Here is a 24,105-nt window from a genome sequence, read left to right as displayed (position 1 = left end):
TGTAACTGCGGAGCTTCAATTAATAAACTTTTACCAGCTATGGATTTGCAAATAAATTTCTTCTTCGAAACCAGCTTTTGAAGTCCGTTTACACCGAAAATGTCTAACCCCAATATCGCAGGAGTAGGGTCGTTAGCCGCACTTCGAACCGCATTTAACGTGAACGAGCTCGAGATATGACGCCGTTGGATATCTTGTTCTGGGGAACGATATGCTAGACTCCAGCGGCCACTTTCTTGCAGTGACGGTCGTTTGCGAGAAGTCGTAAAACATCCTTCAGTTTATTGCGAGCTACGAGGGCACTTTTAAGAAAGTAAGTTACATGTGTTGTCCTCACCCTAAAACCTTTGCACAACGGGAGTGGCACATTGTCAGAAGAGTACATCGGAATGTTTCTGCATACAGTGTCTCCTGAATAGTTAGTCTGTTTGTCTACAGCACCCCGTCACGTGACATTACGAGATCTAGCTATGTTCATTTCCACAACTAATACCATAGCTGGCTACTGTAGGGTCTTATTACCCCTATTTTTTGTAATTCTCGCTATTGTAGTACGTGTGGCAGAAAGTTGCGTTTACTGGAGTGATTTGTCATTGTAGTTCTTCAAAGCGGACTCTTCGGTGCCCAGCAGATGATCACGATTTTCCGTAACTACTCGTTCATAATATTCAAACACTTATCAGCATTCTCGAACATCCTTTGAAAGCGTAGAGAATTTAAGAAGGTTGGTAGAAATCTCTTTCAGACCGTTCGGGCTTTTCCATGGCATGTTCAATCAGATTATTACTTTAAAGGAGCGGCAAATGCGCTGCAGTGGTATGAGTTTTATTCTCACTACCTTATTTATATTCGACTCGTATTACTCACCAAACGCCGTACATAAAAATAACGTAGATGATTTTATGGAGAGCCGTCTGAGTTATTGCTTTGCTCTCATCTTGCTGAAAGGTATCGATGTTTCACCTATATTTACATACAGCCTGTTGGAAGACACTGCAGCCGTGCCCAAAACGTCGATACCTTTTATCGAAATTATGTCCCTCAATAGCTGGCGTTACTTTGCCATTAACGATTTAATCTTTTAACTGCGGATGCTGTCGATTGTAATTTGTTTGCGCGGTGTTAGGTCACCTTAATGATTCTGTGGTTCCACTTCATCTCTTCTGGCGTGCATCAAAGGTTAGCCTCCATCTACGTTCACTAAGTGCATTACCGTAAAGTATATTAATCGGTTAAATGCAGGAGCTGGTAGCCAAATTTTAATTTCTATTTACGCCAAGTATTATGGGACATACTCATGATTAACACCATGTCGTAGGAATCGTGACCGTTTCATTATAATGAGCAGACAAACATCGTTGGATCACAACTTTTTATTTACCGACTACCGGTTTCAGTCTCAGTAGCAGATCATCCTCAGATCTGGTGACGCAAAGTGCACTTTGTTGACAATTGTGGTGTACTGACGTTAAAAAAATTCGGACAACTGTTGACAAACTGCACTTGCGGTTCCAGACCTGAGGATCAGCAACGCAGATTGAAACCTGTTGTCGGTAAATAAAAATTTATGACCCAAACGGTGTTGTGTATTCATTACGAGATATGTCCACAGTGCAGAGCGATTGTGTTCAGTAATACGATTGAAAAGTGCTGAAGTCCCTTTAAGAGCTACGACTGATGACGTTCTCCGAGAAAATGTTTTTTGGCTACGTAGTTAAGACAGTAGAAACCATATCGCACGCGCAGCGCAAATGAGCCTGGTAAACGCTCACCGTATCTAGCGTCCGAGAGTAGGAAACTGTCAAGCACTGTGGACGAGACGTATCGCCGTGAAGAATGCGGAATTTTCACCTGCATTATTTCTCCTGTACTCGTTACAGTTTCCGCTTTCGCGTCATAAACATTTTCAAGTTAGTCAGTACTTCTACTAACTTGCCATCAGTGTTTTGGAACAGCTTTGTGTAATCACTGTACAAACTCGCCAACGGATATTGCCTCTCATGGTGGTGTGTAAACTGCGAGGACATACGAAAGGCTTGTTGATTTTTCTCTGCAGGCCGTATTTTTGCTCGTGACTGGACTGTTCCTCCTACAAAGTTTTTCTCCCCCTTGTAACAGGCAATATGTGCAAGTACGTACAATGAGACGAAAAATATGTCTAATGACTTATATTTCGACCGGAAACTTAAACGGTACTAACACCGCGTCGTTCTGAGTACCAGCGTTTCCACGTCCGGTTCCCATCTTCATTTCAGCTTTCAACTGTCAGAATTTTTACTGGAACCTATACAAGTCTTGGGCGTTGAATGTATCTGCGTGTATTAAGTTTCCATATTATGCAATCGTTTAGGTGGTGCGACGGACACAGCTTTGCATGTCTGTTGAATCTGACTCATTATTAGAGGCCCTGGTCCGAAAAGTTGAAGTTTGAAACCTTTCCCATTTTTCTTTTTTTCTTTTAACAATTTTTCCCCTGCAGGGTAGCAAAAAGGGTTAGTAGAAATGTGGAAGAAGTCGAGACGTGAGAAATAATTCTTGAAGAATGAGATTCGGTCTGGGCAGTCTTCGGTAAAATATTTGTCTTGTCCAGCCTTTGAATTCGGCGCCATGTTCGCTATTACACCGAGAAACACTTCCATCTCTGCTGCCGAACTGTTTCCCCTTGAATGCTAAATGTCATGTTTTGTTAGTGGATACACCTGCTGATTTTTCTCTTCTGCATACACATTTTTAGTGGTCACAATTTTGAGAGTATGGTCGTCTGTAAAAATGAGCTGGAAATATTCGACACCATTGTTGGCTAAGCAGATGAGAATCGTGGACCTCTATTGGCCGACTCGCCTCAATCACGACAAACCTTCCATTTGCATGAATGAAATCCCCATTGTTGTCACTTTCCGCTTCGTCACTAGCTTTAGGCCAACTGAGAGTGGTATGACTCGTCAGCAAATATCTTCAGTACTCCTTCAATAACATCGTCACTGATATGGATTTTGTCTACCATCGACCTTCAAGCAGAAACCTCGGGAAAGGTATACGGCCGCGTGCACACTTCTAAGCAAAAGCGTGCTATTCCAGTGTACAGAAGACAACTTCTGCTTTGTGATAGAGGCAAAACTACGCGACGAAATACGCACTGGACTACTTGTGACAGAATACCTGGCGAAGAAGAGTATCAGAAACTGATTGTCTAATGTCGTTGGACATCGTAGGCAGTATGTCGGATAATGTTGGACTTTGATGCGAAAACCGAAACTAATTCATTAGGTTGCTGAGAAGATACGACGACTCTTGCTGTCGTGTTTGCCAACAGCGTATTAGTGACGCATAGGATTCGTTTGTAGGCAGGTCAATGTTTATCGCCACAAGTAATGTCTCTTTAACATAAGAGGTCCCTGTTACGTTCAGCCACTTAGATGACACTTCAGAGAGCAAGCGAGCGCTGAGCATCTTGTGTGTGTGTGTGTGTGTGTGTGTGTGTGTGTGTGTGTGTGTGTGTGTGTGCGGCCGCGCATTGCCCAGGAATGTTAATGTGCGCTGCGCGCCTTTCACGGCCGGGCCCGGCTCGGCGCGATAGCATCGGGTCGCGCCACCCTGACAAGGGTCCCTGCTCTATATTTAGGGCGGCAGTCAGCGGGCAAGACCTGCAGCGCCAGGGGGTCACGGCAGAGGCGGCGGCGGTGGCCCGCAGGATGCACGCGTCACCGCGTCAGCCTGTCTCGCTGCTGCACTCGACTGCACCTCACGGGACGAGGCAGCTAACGTTCACGCGGATGCGGACGGGGATGGGAAATCCAGCTTAACGGGACACGGCGCCGCGTCACCTGGGACGTGCTGTATGCACTGCCGGAAAAAAAAGTTCAGCTTTTAGAGATTTCCAATTATCTCAAGATTTGTTGTTGCAACAGCGCGTATGGAGTACATGAAATGATTACCTTTACAGATCAATAGCACAAACGGTTCTGAGGCACCGGGTATCGGCCCATTCTGAAACATCCATATTAGTAGATGGCGAATACTATCCTGGGATACGTTAAGCCATCCGTGCTCGACCTGTTCATAGTTCTGTAAGAGCAGTTGGCTGACGAGTCGCACGTGCCACTTCTAGTCCCATCCACACTTGATAGATTGGAGACGTGTCTGGAAATCGTGCTAGCCAGGAAAGTTGCTGCTCGTCTTGCAGAGCACCTTGAGTTTCACGAGCAGTGTGTGGGCGAGCATTATCCTGTTTGAGTAACATACCACCTTCCTGTTACAAGAACGGATCTAACAACCTCCAGAAGCAGTGTATCAACGATATAGATAAGTATTTTAGGCTACAATTTCTGCAGAAAAATTAACAACTTTCCTAAATGTGTACAGCTTTAGGAATGACTCCCAGCGGACGGTGTTACTTCATGTCATTATTAAAGTTTATGACGTATTTGGAATAAACGCAACAGAAATTAGTTTGACACGGAAGTGGACTTCAGTTCTGCCAAGGAAACCATATTTTTTTAAAAAAAATTACCTTCTGCTACGCCGCGGGGAGTGCGTTTTCTCGTATAGTGTCTTGGATGCGCCGTAGCCTAATTGGAATTTATTGTTAGTTGATGTTTGTGTGGTGGCACTACCGCGTTGCGTCAACGACCACTGCAAGTGCGTGTGCGGTGTGTCAGCTGACATTTCGCTATCTGGATGGAGGCTCTCAGTTACAAACGTCAAATGTAAACTGATAGGTGATTTTACTGATATTGTGGTGTTCCTACCAACGGAAGGTGGGTAATTGACAGTAGAAAAACGCAGGAGTTCCAAGGCGGACCCACAAACACTCAAATTAATTAGCAGCAAACTACAAGGAGATTCTCAAATTAAAAATTCGTGTTTCTAACGAATGATGCTCTTCAATTAAACTTCTATGAAGTGCATTCTCTAGCTACATGACTACTGTGCAATTCACACTATAAGTGCCTTGCATACGGTAGGCCTACATAGAATCATTTTGATACTATTTGTCGACCGTTCCACTCTGGAATAGCACGTGGGAAAAATGAACACCTAAATCTTTCCCTCCGAGCTCTGTTTCTCTTATTTCTTCATAATGGTTATTTCTCCCTATGTAAGACGGAATAAAAAGAAGTCTTTTTTCATATTCGGAGGAGAAAGCTGGTGATTGAAATTTCGTGAAAAGACCCCCCCCCCCGCAACGAAAAACTCCTTTGCTTTAATGATTGCCACCCCCACCCGCTTTATCATATCTCCCCTGTTTCGCGATAATACAAAACGAGCTGTCATTGTTTGAAATTTTTCGATGTTCTCCGTCTATCTTATTTGGTAATGAGAATACTACTACTACTACTACTACTACTACTACTAATAATAATAATAATAATAATAATAATGTATGGCTCACTGACCTGGTGCTTATCCCTACCTACCCCAGTTATCCAACCAGGGAAAGGGACCAGTAATTTAACGTGGAATAAGAACCACGTGTTGTTTCTGGCGATTCCTCGCATCATTGAGAGGTGAAGGCTGGGTCAATATACAGACCGAAACATCCAAGGTCCGATCTGGATTGGATCCTGCGACTTTTTGGTTTCCAGTCATGCGCTTTACCGCTAGACGACCGGGCCCGACATTCTGTTTTGGGAGAATCCCATACCACACTGGAAGGGACAAGCATCATGTGGCAGTCCCTTTAGTAGACCTGAGGGATATTTTTAAGAGTTCTGCCAATAAAGCTGAGTCTTTGGTTCGCCTTCCCCACGACACTGGGTACGAGATGGCCTTTGGCTTATGGTGTAGCTTTTTCCTGTTTCAATTTTATTTTTTAAATTCAGGATGGCTCTTACTTCAGATCTTAATGTCTAGGGTTCGATCCCTGATAGCCCTAATATTTTTGTCATTTACTTCTTTTACCCCTGGCAATGTTTATTCTGAAAATGGTGGGATGCACCGCGGTTTGGAGTCCACGTTAAGGGTAGTTCCCTCAGTAACCGGGTGGGTAAACTAGTTCTAAGGTCGGAGAAAGGCAAATAGGTACCACCTCCAATAGGAGCATGCCTAGAAAGCACTGGAGTGCTCCAACAAACCTTCAGGTTGATGGCAGCTTTAGCACAGGAAAATTAACTCTGTATGAATTTCAGCAGCCTGAATGTGGACACGTCACTTACTCGATTTATGCAAAGCATTTACGGCGAAGTGAAGCTACTTTTTGACGAGGCAAGGCAGGGAGGGCGTCGTGGGGCAGTACCCCAGCCGCCTCCCTTGTTGACAGCGGCCCTCGAGCTGGGGGAGGCAGTGCCTTCCTTATCTGGAAAGGAGGCGCCTGGACGGTTATCGGCCCAGTGCGGAGGGTCTGCGAAGGGCCTGGACTTGGTCCTCTGCTTATCTCCGAGACGCCCTCAGTTTGGGCACGGGCTGCCTCCACCGCCCTTATCGCTCGCCTTTGTGGGCCCACGCCATCGGCACGCAGTGTCACACCTCTTCTTCGAAAGGGCCTCGGCCTGCTATCTTTGGACACTTTACTGATGATGGTCCGCAGTTGTGCCGCGGAATGTGACGCTATAGGGCTGAAACATGTTGTGGCAGGAACTTTAAAAAAATGCCACAACAGTAACGCATTACACTGCTTTTCGCAAGAAGGTCGATGTAATCAGGCGTCATTTCACTGTCGATGACTTCCGACGGTTGTTTTTGTAGGTATAGTTGGTAAGGTGACGCGGTGATTAAAGACATTGTCCTGTTTGTTTTGATTTAAATTTCGCGTAAAATAGTTATGAATGCAAAAGTTGGAGTGCTTGTAACATGATACCAGGCATGGCCATCATTGGTGCTGACATGTTTTTCCTTCCACTCTCCATATAGTTATCCGAACAGCAATTTATATTTTGTCCTGCAGCTGAAAATTAAATCCAAATCACCGTAGTTTCTGGTTTCAAGCTCATTTCCTGGTTAAAATATAATCTTCTTACGGCCGGAAATGTCACACTTATTGCCGGCCTGGGTGGCAGAGCAGTTCTTGGCGCTACAGTCTGGAACCGCGGCGACCGCTACGGTCGCAGGTTCGAATCCTGCCTCGGGCATGGATGTGTGTCATGTCCTTACGTTAGTTAGGTTTAAGTAGTTCTAAGTTCTAGGGGACTGATGACCTTAGAAGTTAACTCCCATAGTGCTCAGAGCCATTTGAACCATGTTTTTGTCACACTTATTGAAGTTTTCCGAACTAGTTCCCTGTGACCGATTGAAGCTTCAGCCAGTAGCATCCAAGTCGTAAACATTACTTTTGACGGCGCCGGAATCTGTGTGTAATTGAGAGCGTGTTTCTACCCCTAAGGATCGAGCTCTCGACCACATGTAAACCTCACGACAATGAATTAGTTCCTTAGGACGCATCTTTTTCTTTATCTTATTTGTAGTTTCCTTGTCAATTGTTTGACGGCTGACCACTCGGGCGTTTCGTATCTCAGTGCTTGCGAAGCGGAAAGGAGATAAACTACTCCCGCAATATAAAGTTCTTACCGATGGGCAAGTGATACTCATGGGTGCAATTAAAGATCAATTCTAACACTCAAGTTGGCAAGTAAGTTGATAACTGAGTTGTCAAGGACAGTCAAATGCCTTTAACTCTTTAAGCTTTACTTTGCTATGACCGGTGTTAAAGATACCAACTAGTTTACATATCATAACGGATCGATTTTTTGAACGATAATCACTGTGCTGTCCTTAAACGGGTAGTGTTTTGGTTTTAATGAATTTATTTTAACATTTTGCATGAGTCTGTGCGGTTTTTTAATAATACTGATTTGTTTGTGGTTAACAAACTATAGCAAATTCTTTACTGCGAGATATGTTGTATGCTGTAAAAATGTGTTCGTTTAACGGTTTTCAACTTTGTTTTGTGACGCCACTGTTTCTGCGCTACTTCATAAGCTAGTATTGACCGGTATTCGTATACGCACGGTAACATTCAAACATAGACAGTGACGCAAATGTACTGCTGTTTACGATATGTCTGCTGTATTTACGTACATTCCTTCAGGAAATGGGTAGTCGACACGTAGATTCCATACTTTGTACTACAGCTAAACAGTCTCTGGTTGTTCAGTAGCTTGCGAAATCTCTGTTCAACGTTCCTGTAATGAACTGGAGACCCGTTTCACACAGAAATCGACACTGAATTCTCTTAAATCGTAAAGAGATTAAAGTGCTGAGTCATTTTGAAATGGAGAGCAGTAGATAAAGTATTGCTAAGCAAAGTAATTCACCGGGAGGAAGTATTGTTCTATTGGAACAATTTTGTGCGTTATAGTTGTTTCTGACTTGGTAGCTGAACAACAATGTCCGTATAACAAATCGGCGCGAAGTGTTTGACATCAGAACAGTGGGTACGAAGACAGACCTCAGCGGACGCCTTTTGTGTTTATGATGGGCGTGGTCCTGTTAAGCCCCCTGCTGCATAACGCTTTTGCGCGGTTCGGTACGATGCCTCCCTCCTCACGCACTCATAATGCCCCTACTAGTAAGACACACACTAATTTAGAGGAGTAATGGGGTTGGTGATTCGCTTATCGAAGGTTATCCAGCATCACTAATTACGTTTTACAGCATTTGTTAATAAATTATGCCATGCCATTCAGATAATAGAATCAACTGGGTGACTATCACAGTTAATTTCCAGCTCTTTTGAGATGTGCATTAGTGCAATATACGTCTAAAAGACTCAAGAGTGCCGATGTTTAACATCTCAGGTTTTTAATTGATGTGGTCATCCAATGCTTGTGCTGGCGCATTGGTTAAGCCAATAGATTCACACTCAGACTGTGCGGGCATCAAACCACAGTGTACACCACCGAACTTAGCTTTCCCGTGGCTTCCTTAAACGGCTTAAGACGAATGTTGGGATGTTTTCTTTGCAAAGGACCGTACCAGTTTTCCTTCCGCCGCCGTCGTTCTATCTGAGCTTTCGTTCTGCCTCTTATGACTTTGTCGTGGACGGAGCACTAAACTCTAATCTTATCTCCTTGACATTCCATTTAATTGATGAAGACACTGATCCATTGAATTGGCCACGTGCTAATTTTATTCGGCCAATCAGCAGTCAATAAGTAATCAGATCAAATGGTTGGAAGAATAAACATATATTATTAAAATTCGTCAGAAATATGTAATTATCCGTTAATAAAAAAAAAATGCCTTGGAGGCAGGACTGAAGTGTTACAGGTTAAAACATTTCGCTAATGATATATCGGACGAAATGTTTGTTAATAATGCGCAGTACGAGGAAGTCCAATACCTCACCACTACTAGTGCTGTTCATACTCACCAACTCCTCTGTTGGTTAACAGTGTATAATTGACGGATTTTATGGACATACGAGTATTTAATGATTAAGAAACTAGGCACTTATTCGGTACTTTAGCGCAGATTCCGACCGACTGTTGACTTTTCAGAAAAATGGTACAAATGGCTCTGAGCACTAAGGGACTTACAACTAGTTAAACCTAACTAACCTAAGGACATCACACACATCCATGCCCGAGGCAGGATTCGAACCTACGACCGTAGCGCTCTCGCGGTTCCAGACGACAGCGCCTTAGAACCGCACGGCCACTTCGGCCGGCTGTTGACTTTTCGTTGGTGCCCAGTAAAAATGTCAGCCGAGTGATGGAATGACATGTCTGTTCTACAATCGACATTAGAAAGTCAGCTACTCTAAAGACAACAGATGCACAAGTCACTGTGAAGAGAAATTGGCATGTAACAGACAGTTATGACCAGCAGATTCATCACAGCTATAAACGAGGTGTTATTGGGCAAAAAACAAAACGTCTCCGTGAAATAATATGTACTAACACATCCAGTAGTTACAGACTCATTTTTACCGAAACAGAAGATGCTGTGTCGTATTACGTTCTTCCCTTATTCGTTATCGAAGTGCAAATGTGGTGTTAGAGTGTACTGATAAAAATAGTGTGATCACTATGGCTTTTCATATTGCACTACTGTACTGCGGATACACCGAAAATGTGATATTTCTACATGTGCGTAATAATAGGTCTTCGATGGCTCTTGTGAAAGTGTTGCTCATAGTTGTCTGTTACACAGTACCGTTTTTGACCCATTTCTGCTACTCTTGCCTTCAGGTTAGTTAATTTTCAGATCTATTTTGCACACAGATACCGAGTTTTACATAAAAGTGACATTGAGGGGCTGTAAAACAGACATATCCGTATTTTAAAATCACACTTGTTCTGTTTCAGGCTTCGATCTTGTAGTAGACACGCCCATCTTCTTGTCAAGTTGAAGCTAATGAAGTTTCGCTACAAAGCATTCCTGCGGAGTATGTTTCAGCATTTGCCTGCAAAAAGAAACCAACAAGTGTCTCGGCTCCTTTTTGCGAGAAAGTGTTATTTAGTGCAAGATGCCCCGAAAGGCCCTGGTGATGAACGAAGACCGTCAAGCAGCACAGTGAAGATACTCTTTTCCACGATGCGCATCCAACCGCCACACCCCACCCCAATTAACGAGAGTCGCCGTCCCCCGCCCACGGACAGTTGATTTATGGGCTGTACCGTCTTTATAAAACACTCCCCTTGCAGCCCAAGGCACGAACCAGGTCACGGCCCTGGGATAGCTGAACACTGTACTGTTTTGCCTAACACCGTCCTGTCGTATGAGCAAATCTATTCGTGTCTGAGAAGGACGAGAGCCTTCAACTTTCAGTTGTAGATAAAATCCAGACTTCAGCACAAGCTCCTGTTTTCGCCATGAAATCGAAGTATGTGGACATCACATTAATTGATCGTAAATTGCGGATTGAAGTCTGCATCTTCGGATTACCGATCTGAATCGTAACTAACTTAGCTTAATAGGAGCCATTCGAGTACGTTCTTTTCAAAACGCAGCTTTTGCTAGTAATATTGGTGTGGAGGAAGGGCATATGCGGTGTTTTTGTTCGAGGAAACGCCGAGAACGTACAGTCTCCTTTGTTTTAAATCATAAACATTTATATCGAGTTCACTTTCTCCTTGCAGATGTAACTGTAACAGAAGCTCTAGGATTACCTTGTAGGCCTACTAGAAGTCCCTGATATCAACCATGATAAAATAAAAGCAGTATCAGACTTCGTTACTTTCGCGTCTTTACACACTTCATAGCAATTCCGCTGTTATAAATTGAATGATGCATATTTAAAACTTTCCAATCGTGGTAAGACAGACCTCGTTTTCTTCCCAAAGTTTACTATTCAAATTGGAGACTGCTCTTCAGTGGCTAACTCAGAAACTGAAATCTTGAGCGCAATTGGAAAATAACTTAAAAAATTGGTCATGATTTGCCCAGATAATAACAGTAATCATTATTGTAATAGACGAGATTACAGTACGGAAAGAAAGTCTATTATTATTATTATTATTATTATTATTGGGTAACATAGTCGTCTGAATAAGAGTAAGGTAAAAACTCGATTTTTTTGAAATTGTATGTAATTATGGATAAAGTATCTTGGTCACTTGAATTTACGTACGTTTTACTTGCTGTGCATGAATGACGTCAGGTGACTTCTGTAAATTGTTTTTGTCCTCTGTGTGTCACAAAATGCGATCCATTGTCCTGTGTGATATTTATTCCGACGTGATAGTGCGCTGTAGCAAAAAACAAACGGAGTGAAGAGTTTGTTTCAGGGATGCAAAATCAATTACTTGCCGTAAAATCAAACTCCACGTATATCGTCCTTGCGTGGCGTTTTCTGCAATGCCAGCCTGGATCTGACACTCTAAACTGAGATTCTTTACACGGAGTAACGTATACAGATGGAGGTAGACGTTTGTGTGAGGTACAATGCAGATGCATGCTGTACCTGTTGTCGGCTGCCCGCACGGCGCCCCTGCTGGTTCTGAGCGGGTCGATGAGGCGACTAACGTCAGGAAATCCCACCGCTAAAATCACACTCGTCAGTCGCCTCGAATGGCAATGCCCGGTCTCTGATGTCGACGGCTACGTGGGACGTTCACGTTTTCAATTTATCTTAACCAAGTATAACGCCTAGTTTCACCAGTATATTTACATCAATAGTACTTTTGTAAATAAATTTGCAATTAGAACACCACCTGGTATGCACCGGGGAACCAAATCAGTATGACCACCGCCCGCCGCGAGACTGAATGCCGCCTCGTGGAGGTGCGGGCGCGTGCCGCGGTATAGAAGCTGTTTGGAGAAGCAGCGGCGATAGGAAATGCACTGACGTAAACGACTAGGACAAAGTCAGATTGTTATGGCCAGGCGCCTGGAAAAGAGCATCTAGGAAGCGGCGAAGCTATTCGCGTTGCAAGATCCTCTCGCTTCTAAACTGATACTGTTATTACTCAGCTTAGCCGCGAGTCCGTAGAGTGTGGTATACGTGACGTACAGTGTGACTGGTCAGCATTTCCACCCGGAATTTGCGATTGTAAGTCGGACCTTCCTTGGTCCGCCTTGGTGGGTCGTGTCGTCGGATTTCCTCCCACCTGTGCGCGGTGCAGCTCTCGTAAATGTAGTCCCGTGCAGATTCTTCATTGGCGCATTGGATGTCTGTCGGTGGAAGCTAATTATCCGAAATTGCTGTCGATCAACTTTGGGGTATCTATTTACTCGAAATTAACATTCAGAATGCCGTCGTATCACTTTTATTCCTATTAGATCAACAATGAAACACTCATGTCACATACTACTCGTAGCCGAGAGCATGGCTACCATCGAACAAGACAGGAAGAGCTCTTAACGCCGACTGCCGACTTTGGCGTGCAGTCCGTATCTCTTGCTAGTTTCGTCACAGTTAGTGGATTTCCGATCAAGTTCGTACTTACTGAGATATGCATTTGTTAACGAACGGGTGTGAATTTTAACGAGGCAAAATTATGATAAATAGTTTTAAACATCTAGAGGCTGCTCCTAGTATTCATGTTGTCATAAATGACTTTAATTATTAAATATAAATAAACAAAATAGGTGACTTTGGCGCCAAGATGGCGGTACTCCCCGTCATGTATATTTCCCAGGCTAACGCTTGTTGCTACGGTCCTGCGCCAAGCCCCACCCTACTACGCGCGACATATGGTCGCTTCGTCATCTAGCCAGACAGCGTGGGAAATGCTCTCCGATTCATGGCCGGTTACAGTACTTCCTAACTATCGTGAATACATCAATGAGAGACAGTAATTTATTAAAACTGGTAAAAATTATCTTCCTCACGTAAGAGGCACCTTACAGCGTGCTACTGTCGCAACTATGGCAAGTGGTCGAAGGAGGGTGAAACTAAGAGCAGACGCCAAGCGTAATCACAGAACGTGGCGGTCTTGTAAAGCGGAATAGGCGGCGATCTGTGGCATATTTGACGCCAGAGTAGAATGCTGGTGCAGACACAAGTGTTTCGTAGCACATTATCTAACGTGGGGTTCTGCAGCAGACCATCCCCAAGTGTTCTCACGGTGACCCACCGACATCAATTACGACTGCAGTGGAAACGGATTTACTGAGATTGGACCGTGGATCAATGGAGACCTGTCACCTGGTCGGATGAATCAAATTTCTTGTTACACAAGGTTATCCATGCGGACGGTTGCTCGAAACATGCAGTGCACCCCGGACGCAGGTTGGTATTACGGTATGGGGGACATTCAACTGAGCTTGTATGAGACTTGGGGTAGTAATCGAACGCACACAGAACCGTTGCTGTATTGCATTCCAAAGGTGGACCAACACGCTATTACGCAGGTGGTCCTACTTTTGTGATAGGTTGCACCATTAGAATGTCTCGATATAAATACAGATAATTACTCCTGCCGTTCAATTCGAACGTAAAACTTCCTGGTAGATTAAAACTGTGTGCCGGACCGAGACTGGAACTCGGGGCCCTTGCCTTTCGCGGGCAAGACAGTGGTCCCGAGTTCGAATCACGGTCCGGCTCGCGGTTTTAGTCTACCAGGAAGTTTCATATCAGCGCACACTCAGCTGCAGAGCGAAAACTTCATTCTGGAAACATCCCCCAGGCTGCGGCTTTCTTCCAGTAGTGCTAGTCTTGCAAGTCTTACAGAGAACTGTGAATTTTGGAAGGTAGGATGCGAGGTACAGGAGGAAGAAAGCTGTGAATGGTACTTGGGTAGCTCAGTTGTTAGAATATTTGCCCGCGAAAGGCAAAGGTCTCGTGTTCGAGTCTCGGTCCAGCACACAGTTTTAATCTGCCAAGAAGTTTAATGTCATCGCACACTCCGCTACAAAGTGAAAATTTCGTTCTGGAATTCAAACGTATTTCAGCTTGTCTCAAAAAGTATACTCACGGCTGAAGCTGAACGATCGCTGTTGTGTTTGAAGTTCTCGTCTGGGACATTCGCGAAGGACTCGTCTGACGTGAGGCACGGCTGCTGGCAAAGGGAAAGTCGGGCGTTCTCGTTAGAAGCGCGTGATGTGTTGTGCGGGTACGCGATCGCTGCGTCGTCGCACAGGAAGCCTGTTTCTCTCGACTGCTTGTCCGCACTGCACAGCCTCAACCAGATACGGGAGCCCAATCCGCTCTCCTTGATAATCTGTGCCCATTTGATCGTTTGTTGCCTGGTTGCTCCTCAATATCGTGTTCATACTACCTCCCTGACAGACCAAAACTGCAGGCTCACTGGTACTTGTAACACTCTCTCTCTCTCTCTCTCTCTCTCTCTCTCTCTCTCTCTCTCTCTCTCTCTCTCTCTTTTAGTGCACAATGCACTACTCTCTGAAAGTTGTAGTAGACAGAGTGACTACGATAATTCTTATTCGCGAGGAGACGGGCCCACAGTCCCCCTCCAGATTTCCAGATCAAATTTTATTGTATTTATTTATCACTGCAGGCCATCGGCGGGATGATTTCTATGACAGCACCACGACCATTTTCGGTCCTTGTCCAGCTGAGCTGCTGTTCGATCCCAAATGATTTCTAGACCGGTGCCAAATTGAGCTGTAATATCCTGCGATGTTCCACTGTAGCGCTTCTACCGAATAACTGATCGATTACTGCTACAGAACTGAGAAACTTAGCTCGACTATCACTATTAAGCGAACTTAGTACCTCGTTGTCTTCAATAAGACTGTCATCAGTGATTAATGGTAAATCTGTCATCAACCCGAAGATTGAACACCGCCGCGCCTCAACAGACATGGACATAATATTGGAGGTGGTATACCCTTGCCTTACATCGACCTTTGAGCTGACGCACCGAAACATTTATAGGAGGACGTAAATTTCAATGTGAACTCCTAACGGCGGTGGAACGATAATTTTTGCGTATACAAAGGATTGGCAGAGGTAAAAAAGCGATAAGTGAATATGTAGTCTGAGACGGATCAAGCGTGCAGTTTTTAATAGTCTGAAAAGATTTATTCGTTACACCATGTTAGCTGCAGACTTAAGTTTCACTAGAAAAACACAGTATAAGAAAGTGGAGGATCTCTTTCATTAGCTTCTGCGTTTACAAAATTACATGTCTACTGATACCTATTTCAGAAAATAGTGAGCAGGTGGACTTAACATCATGGTGAGACTGGAATGATGATTGCCTACAGGAAATATCTTGTTTCTCTACAAACGCTGCTGGGCAAAAGATGTATGGGAAAACACCCTACGACGTTCGATCACCTGTAGCAAATTGACAATTTTCATTCGAGTGTGTGCTTTGTTGCTAGCGATCTCGTGGTGCTGCGCAGTTTTTGATCACAGAGTGGACTCCGGGCGGCTGGTTTAAACTCCAAACGTCTCCGCAATGTGTCATGGAATGTGAGCGTCGTGAAGAGAGGTGTAGTGTACTGCGCAAAGTTCCAAGCAGCTGGAAGAAAAACACAGGCACTGCTGTATGTAAGAAGGGTGAAAGAACGATCCCGCAGAATTACAGACAAATATCCGTAACATCGGTTTCCTCTAGAATTCTGGGGCATATTCTAAGTTCCAATATAATTTCCTAGAGCCTTATTTCTAGATTTCCGGAAAGCGTTGAGTACAGTGCCCTACTGCAGAGTATTAACGAAGGTCGGGTATACGGAATAGTTTCATAGATATGAGTTTCTCGAAGGTTTCTGAAGTAATAGAAGTCGGTACGTTGTCCTGGACGGAGAGTGCTCGTCTAAGACAAGGGTATCGCCAGGAGGGCCCCGAGTAAATGTAACAGGACCGTTCGTGTTCTCTATATATATATATATGTATAAACGGTCTGACGGATAGGGTGAGCAGCAACTTGCAGATGACACTTAAGTTTAAGCGTAAGTGTTGTTGACTTATTGTAGGATGATACAGGATGGCATGGATAGAATTTATATTTAGAGTGATGAGTGGCAGCTTCTTCTAAACGTAGAAAAATGTAAGTTAATGCGAATGAATAAGAAAACCTGTAACGTTCGAATACAATTTCAACAGTGCGCTGCACGACACAGGCCCAGCGATCAAATATCTAGGTGTAAGGTTGCAATGCAACATGAAATTTAACGAGCGCGTAAGGGGGTAGTAGGCAAGTGGCATGTTCGAGTTATTGGGAAAATGTTGCTCACCAACTAAGGAGACCGCTGGTACGATCCATTCGAGAGTACTGTTCTAGGATTGGGGTCCCCACGAGGTCGAATTAAAGCAAGACATCGAAGCAACTTAAGAGGCGTGCTGCTTAGTTTGTTGCCTATAGTTTCGATCAACACGAGAGTATTACGGAGATGATGATGATGATGATGCTTTCCGCGAAGCTCTATGGAGAAAATTTAGACAACCGACATTTGCGGCTGACTACAGAGCGATTCTACTGCCGCCAACGTTTATAACGTATAATGCGACAGAAATTATGGCTCATGCGATGCCATAAAGACTGTTGGTATTTCCTCTATTCATTTACAAGTGGGACGGGAAAGCGAATGACTAGTAGTGGTACAAGGTACTCTCCGCCATGAACCGTTTCGTGGCTTGCTATGTATGTATGTATGTATGTATGTATGTATGTATGTATATATATATATGTTAACTCGACAGTCCCCTTGACGCTATCCGAGGGGAATAGGATATGGTTTCATTCTCTTCCTTCCTTCCTTCCTTCCACCGACATGAACAGTACGAAGACAAAACTACATTCTACAGGAACCAGTCGCAATCTTCTTCGCAAAAACCATTGCACCCTCCCGGTAGTCTCTGTTAGAAAAGCTTTTATGGTGCCATTAACGAAATATAATAATGGTGATATCTACAAATTGAAGTTTAATTTCGCACCCTTTTCAAGTCTGTAACGTCATGTTACAACCTGAAAACCCATTCCTTTCATACTAAAAGCAAGAAGCGAGCTTTGGCAAAATACGAAGCCTAGTCTGGTGTTTGAAGGGTACCTTAGTTACAATAAATCCGGATTCTTGTCATGTGTTCTTTGATTTGGCAAGTTCGGAGGATACAATGATTTACAAATGTTTTGTCGAACACAATAGTCCGTACTACTGCACACAACTCGTCGTACTGAACAGCTTTTTTTGGCGCTATCGTAGATGGGCATTTAACAGCGCAAATATGTCGCAACATCTCCAAAAGCACTGGGACGAGAAACTGCGTGTCACGCTGTGAGGTAAACATTGAATCGTCATCGCCGGTTCGGGCTGTAACGTCGCTGGCGCTGCCCGCACGCATCTGTCGCGGTGGCTTGCTGCCGATAATGCAGTGTCCGTTTTGTTTGCGGACAGCTACCGCTGAGGCGTGTGTCCGCAAACAGCGTTCGGCAAGTAGTAGCAAGGTTACGCCTCTGCGCCTCTGCGCTTCGGGATTGCAGTTTACCTTTCCGTACAAAGTCCTCTTGCCTTTGCAAGCGGCCTTGCTGTCACCACGGAACTTTCACTTTCTGAACCTGATCTCGTTCCTGTCATACGGCTCTTTCTTGGTGTCCATAATTTTCTTTAATTGGGTCCTCAGAGGCCCAACTACTAAAGTTTCTGACCAGTTGCCATAGTATTTATTGAACTACTTTGTTACGAAATTTTCCTCCGTAATCAAAGAACCCATACGTATCGGTAGGCGCAAATCGCACATCCAGAGTCTCAGATTTCGATCACTTTTTGGTCCTAAGTTGTTTGTGTCACGTACGGCTACTTTCGCGGCTGATAATGCTGTTCTTACTTGTGAATATTAGGTCATGCCTATATTTGGGCCTCTACTAGGACTCGAGACAAACAGTGCGGCATATGGTACATGCGCTAAAAGAAAGCGAACAGAACACCGACAATATTTGTTATGCATCTATACTCTGTAGGGTATAGCTTATGATGACATACTCATCTGTAGTGTAGATCGAGGTTAGGTTGAGAAGTGACGGAGTGGTTGGAGTTGGCGAAGTCATCGAATATAATTTCATGAACATTAATTAGTGTTCTGGTGCGTTTGTTACACATATCGGATTTAGATTAGTCGTTTATCAGCTATTTTGCTAATGTAGGTGGAAACCGACAGGCGGAATCGAAGGCTTCAGTTAACCCACACTGTGACAATAAAGCATAGTAACATTCGAGTCAGTTTCTGGGTTGATGACCGCTTTTATTCATCTCCAATAAGCGTGTAGTAGCGAGCCGAACGTTAGACCGTCCGTTAACATATCGCAGACACGATATCCTCCAGTTTACATTACAGCTGTTTAATGGCTTTCAGATGACTTTTGCCTAAACGATAAACTAAGCCCGAGTGGAACTACACTCAACATCAATTTTCACTCATGGTCTTCATGTCCTTTCTCCCCGCTCAGTCACCGACTGCAAGCGAGACCTGCCACCAACGCTGTAATTCTGTAGATAAGTTTTTAACCCTGGTTCGACACAGTACTTAAATTTATCACAAATGTGTCTATTATGGTTTGTGTGTGAAGGTTGCGACTGGTAATATGACTGAAAATATACCTGTTGAACTGTTTAATTTTACACTACGCGCGTTTCGACGAAAACGCCAGCTTCATCAGTTTGGAGCTTCCTCTTACAAAACTTCTTGGTAAGTGAAAGTAGCAATAATTCTTGTTCCACCACGTGTACAACACTGCTGCGAATCTAAGTACAAACTCATTTAAAACAAATGACGTCTCTGAGTCAGTTAAAGGGGATGCTTTCTTACTGCACATGCTGGAATTCCCATCATTTGCATCTCTTTCATTCTGTTGTCTTCTAGCTGAGTAATAATCGGTGCCGTTCCTGACAACAGGCAAATGGTTTCATATATTGCTGTGTTTTCGAGGTTACAATTTTGAACAGAATACAAGTAGTTAGGTGGCGTACGTAAGACGACGATCCCTATGCCCGCCAGACCATATGTACTTTCCTCCGCCGTGGCTCTGTTGTAACAAGAAGTGGGACGGAAGACGCTACTCGCCTTCGCTATTAAAGTACTTACCTACAGAGCACCAAGAGTTGGAAGTGGAAGAAAGGAAGATTAGGCAATAGCGTCTTGTGGACGGTGCGGTCACTGGAGACGAATTACAAACTCGGATGAGGAAATAAATAGGGCGGGCCCTTTTTTAAAGGAGCTGTCGAGGCATTTGCTTTAATGGATTTAGGGAAACGATGGAATACCTAAATCTGGATGATCAGACTGGGATTTGAACATTGCTCCCCGTCCACCACCACCACCACCCCCACCCCGTGCGAGTCTAGTGTTCTAGCTGCGCCACCTCTCTCGGTTTGGGGAAGGAGGGAAGGAAGCAGAGGTTGTTTATGGCGTGTAGAAGGCATCGTTCCGATATTCGCCAGGAGCGCTCTACGGGGACAACGCAACATCAAAAGCAAGATGACTGTACCAGGATTTGAACTACACTCTTCGCGAATAGGTATAGTTCGTCTAAACATCCCAAATGACACGCCTGTGAAATTTCTTACTAATGTTCCAGTATCTCTTTGAAAGGACGCTGTCGTTAGTTTCACTTTCTTTCTTAGTCTCTGCATTATGTCTGCAGTATGTCACTGGATTAGAGTTTGAGGAGTGCAGTCGCCACGAGGGTCAAACATGATTCGTATCACTTCATCTTGAATCCTGTGAGAACAATTGATCATCTTTATCTAATTACACTGCACACGTTAGCGACTGCATGCGCAAATATTTTCTTCAAATCATGTCTGAATTTTTGCTTTGCCTGCGTAACCGTTTTTGCTGTGTTGTTTATATCGTTGTATTTATAGTGATGATAGAAGAAGACTATGAAAAATGTTTTGAATAACTAATGATAAACTTTAATAACACACATTAGACCATTTGTCGTGTCTTCATAAGCAGTCCTTTTTATTTATTTATTGCTAAAAACACAATGGTATTGGCAGGTATTTGAGAATGTTTACCTAACGAATAGACGACTGTGCTATGGTAGTGAGAGAGTTTATTTTTAACGCCTGTTCCTGTTAAAGATAAACATTTCACTGATATGTTGCCATGGGAATTGAGAGTTTTGCCTAACAAGTTTCTTTCCATTGTTTCAGACGAACGAGATGCAATCCAGAAGAAAACGTTCACGAAGTGGGTCAACAAGCACCTCAAGAAGGTAACACCAACTGCACCGCCGTGTTGAATGTTAACCTACCAGCCCTTTCCTTTATCTTAATTGCTGCTCAACGGAAACAGTCTATGCGCAGCAAAATTACTCATCATGCAGCCAAACCTGCTTTTGTTATGACAGTATGTGTGTTCTAAAACGTCTTGTCTCGGTGGATGTGGACTTCAGGAGCTTTAAAACTAGTCACACGGCCCTATTTTGTCATGGCGCGCACCTAGCGGTGATCTGATGCAAAATGGAAGGTTACGCAGCCGTCGCTTCGTATGGTGTCAGAATTGACACTTTCTTACATTTCTGAAAGATCTCTCTTTTATTTCAGCTCGTTGGCAGTACGTAGCCCAGTGGAGTGGTAAATATTTTGCTGTTATGTTCTTATGAATCTTTGTTCCTGATCACAACCGGATTTATAAGGATCTTCTTCTTATCATTTGATCAGTCTTAACACTACTTTCCGATCGTCAGTGGCAATTTCCTGGTATGTTCTGGATCAGTTGTTACGTCGATAGACGAAGGTTTAGCTAATGCGATTAATGTGTTTCCGATGTCCATTTGGACCAACAAGTAAACTATTAAGCACAGTTTTCTTCAGGAGAGAGTTCAGGCAGGGAGCAAACGTAAACTAGCCAATAGCAGACCCAGACGCCAAAATAAGATGTACTGTAACACCAACACTGGTAGATATAGTGGTGCATCTTTTTCAGCTGAAAGATAGGATTTTGTCGGAGAGAAAGATGCTCGTCTGCTTCTCTTCTTCTCTCCGATTGTTAGCCCAGCAACATCAACTAACCAGTGCAAAAAGGAATCTTCCCGCGAAGTGGAACAGGTGGAAACATTTTGTAGAAACTCGAAGTCTATACACAGTAGTAATTGGCAGAGCTGTGACGCTTAGGTTAGACCCGTTGTATTAAAGTTGTTTTCCGAAAGCACTTTAATACGATGATCAGTTATGATCAGAGAGGAGACTTGGCTCCAGGGTAGATAACTGAACATAAACAGAATATAGACGTCTTAGACGTGAGACTCATTTACAATGGCCTGTACCTGCCGTCTTTCTGAGAGGAGGTTATTAGATGTCATTGCAGAAGTATATTTTCGAAGGTCGCCCCCTTACGACGGGAGAGAACCATTAGAATGACGACCCGACAATGTCCAGAATTTCTTTTGATGTTAAATTTTAACGTCCGTGAGAATCAAGACGCTCATCACGAACAGTGTTTTTGGTGCTTACATGGGGAGCTCACGTAACGTGAAGACGCCAAATCTAACATACATTGTTCGACATTAGTGGACAGAGATTTAAGTCAGCAGTAGTACCTAAAAGGACAAATATTTTGCTGTAACTTAAGCTCCTGCCAGTCTGACAATATCAGTGTTCCTTTACATTGAAATGGAAGTGAAACTACACTGTGTCGGCTGACATTTGGCTCAAAATTAACACATTTTCGCGGGAGTGTTAACTGCAGTTTTAGCTACAACTGTTGTAGTTGTTAATCATAATATTACTGCTTTCATTAACCCTTAGATTAGTAGCTGGCCGAAGTGGCCGTGCGGTTAAAGGCGCTACAGTCTGGAACCGCAAGACCGCTACGGTCGCAGGTTCGAATCCTGCTTCGGGCATGGATGTTTGTGATGTCCTTAGGTTAGTTAGGTTTAACTAGTTCTAAGTTCTAGGGGACTAATGACCTCAGCAGTTGAGTCCCATAGTGCTCAGAGCCATTTGAACCTTAGATTAGTGTAATACAGTTCTCGATTGCTGCCACTTGTTGTCTACCTTGTTAATTTCAGGACAAGCGTTGCAACCTGCGTCATTAGCAACCTCCTTTGTGTACGCACATGTAGGATTGCCTCGAATCAGTATGGAAAGTACATCGTTTCATAAAACAGTAATTGCTTAATAATACAAATACTAGTATTAAGTAATAGGTTTCTGTTCCTTAAGCCACAAAGCTACCGTTTCACTGGTGTGTCCTTCTAATCTATCTAATTCCACGCCGGTGCCTTGAGACCACGGAGGGCGGCGTTGTAGTTTTCTTAGGCGGTTGATGAAAGAGTGGAATGCTATCCACACAGCTAGATACTTACCGCCTGGTGTATTATTACATGCGAAAAACCTTGTGTTGATATATTACTCCGAATAGTTAGTACTCGTGAGTGACGTACGCTACTGTTTAGTGATCGTAATTTCATGACGTGGAAGGGGTGGTCAGTTAGGAGTGGTTTCTTACTGAATGTATATGTAGCGTTTTCCTGTCGATGAGAGTGCGTTCGGCGGCAACATTTTGGCTGCGCATATTGGGGCCACAGTGACGCACCTTGGGCCGTGACGTAATGGTCTGAGCTAATTGTTAGAGCTGCGAGTAAACAGGCGCAGCCGGAGAAAGAGGGCGCATTCGGCGCGGGGATGAAGGCGGCGATTGTGTGCAAATGGCATGCTAATCCGCAATCCGCAGAACTGCGCGCCGTAATGAGGCGTGAGCATCCGGCGACTGGCTGCGTTTGTAGCGCCCGGGCAAGGTGAGGGCAGCCGGTAAGGGGTAAGCAGACACGGGTAGTAATAAACGATTAACAGCAGATTGTGGAAAAACAGAGACAAGTAACTCGGGCTACCATGGAGGAAATTTCGGCAAATAAGACTGTATTGTTGAAACAGCAGTAGTGTACCTGGATGTAACAAGGTGGAGGGATACGAAATGAAACGGATCCACATAGGCTTATTCCTGATAAAGCAGGTAGCAGACTTCGGTTCGTTGGTGGAGGACGAGGAAAATGCAATCAGTGTACAGGGGACATTGCTTACAAAAAAAACTCGTGCGTCCCATCCCAGAATAATGCTCAAATGTGTGCGACACGTACAAGATAAGACTAACAGGGGATGCTGAACGTATACAAAGAACGACAGCAGGAATGTTCACCCATTCGATAGCGTCACCGAGATGCTAAAAAACTGAATTTATTTATATTTGAATGAGATAAGTTTGAAAACAGACGCACAATATCCCACGGAGGACTAAATACAGAGTTTCAAGAACCAGCTTTAACAGCGTTCACAGAGGCACTTAAGTAATCGTTGTCCCGCGGATGAAACTGAAAAAAGTCCTTATAAAAATGGTACAGTGGGAAGTGTCATCTGCCGTGCAATCACTGCGGTTTATGTCTGTACACTTATAATTCGTGCAGAGAGACACCCTAAAGCGCATTAGACCCGAGTCGGGCGGAAAGGTCCACTAGCGTAGACCCTGGGAGAACGCATTCAAAGTTAAAGTCGTCACGAGTACAAAGGAAGTTAAAGTGTAAAGTTCTTCAGAGTCAAAACACGCGGAGTGGTTGCAAATGCCTACAAGTTTAATAAGAAAGAAGACGTGCTACGTGCTCTGTTGAATCTAAAATCAACGTTGAAAGGAGCACTGAAGCAGCTGGTCTACCGTTCACGTCCGTTCGGCGAAATACTTACTTACTACGAACTTTTTACTTAAAAGGTATCCGAGAGTACAGACGTGGGTGCAGTCCAATTGTCTATATGGAGGAGACATAGGTTCACACTTGTCGCAGGACATAATTTGAGAAATCTATGACAAGTGACTCGGGA

The 24,105-nt window shown here is 44.0% G+C and overlaps 1 protein-coding gene across 1 annotated transcript in view; it reads left to right on the top strand.

Moving 5' to 3' along the window:
* Positions 1–24,105, top strand: part of LOC124619729 — a 503,325-nt gene that overhangs the window by 78,227 nt on the left and 400,993 nt on the right. Inside the window, exon 2 of the mRNA XM_047146296.1 lies at positions 20,446–20,507. Within this exon, the coding sequence (XP_047002252.1) occupies positions 20,446–20,507 (62 nt within the window). The remainder of the gene's footprint in view (positions 1–20,445; positions 20,508–24,105) is intronic.

This window comes from Schistocerca americana, chromosome 6, assembly GCF_021461395.2.
Source record: "Schistocerca americana isolate TAMUIC-IGC-003095 chromosome 6, iqSchAmer2.1, whole genome shotgun sequence".
Classification (NCBI taxonomy): Eukaryota; Metazoa; Arthropoda; class Insecta; order Orthoptera; family Acrididae; genus Schistocerca; species Schistocerca americana.
Note: the sequence above shows the minus strand (reverse complement) of the source record. Positions and strands in the feature narration are given on the sequence as shown.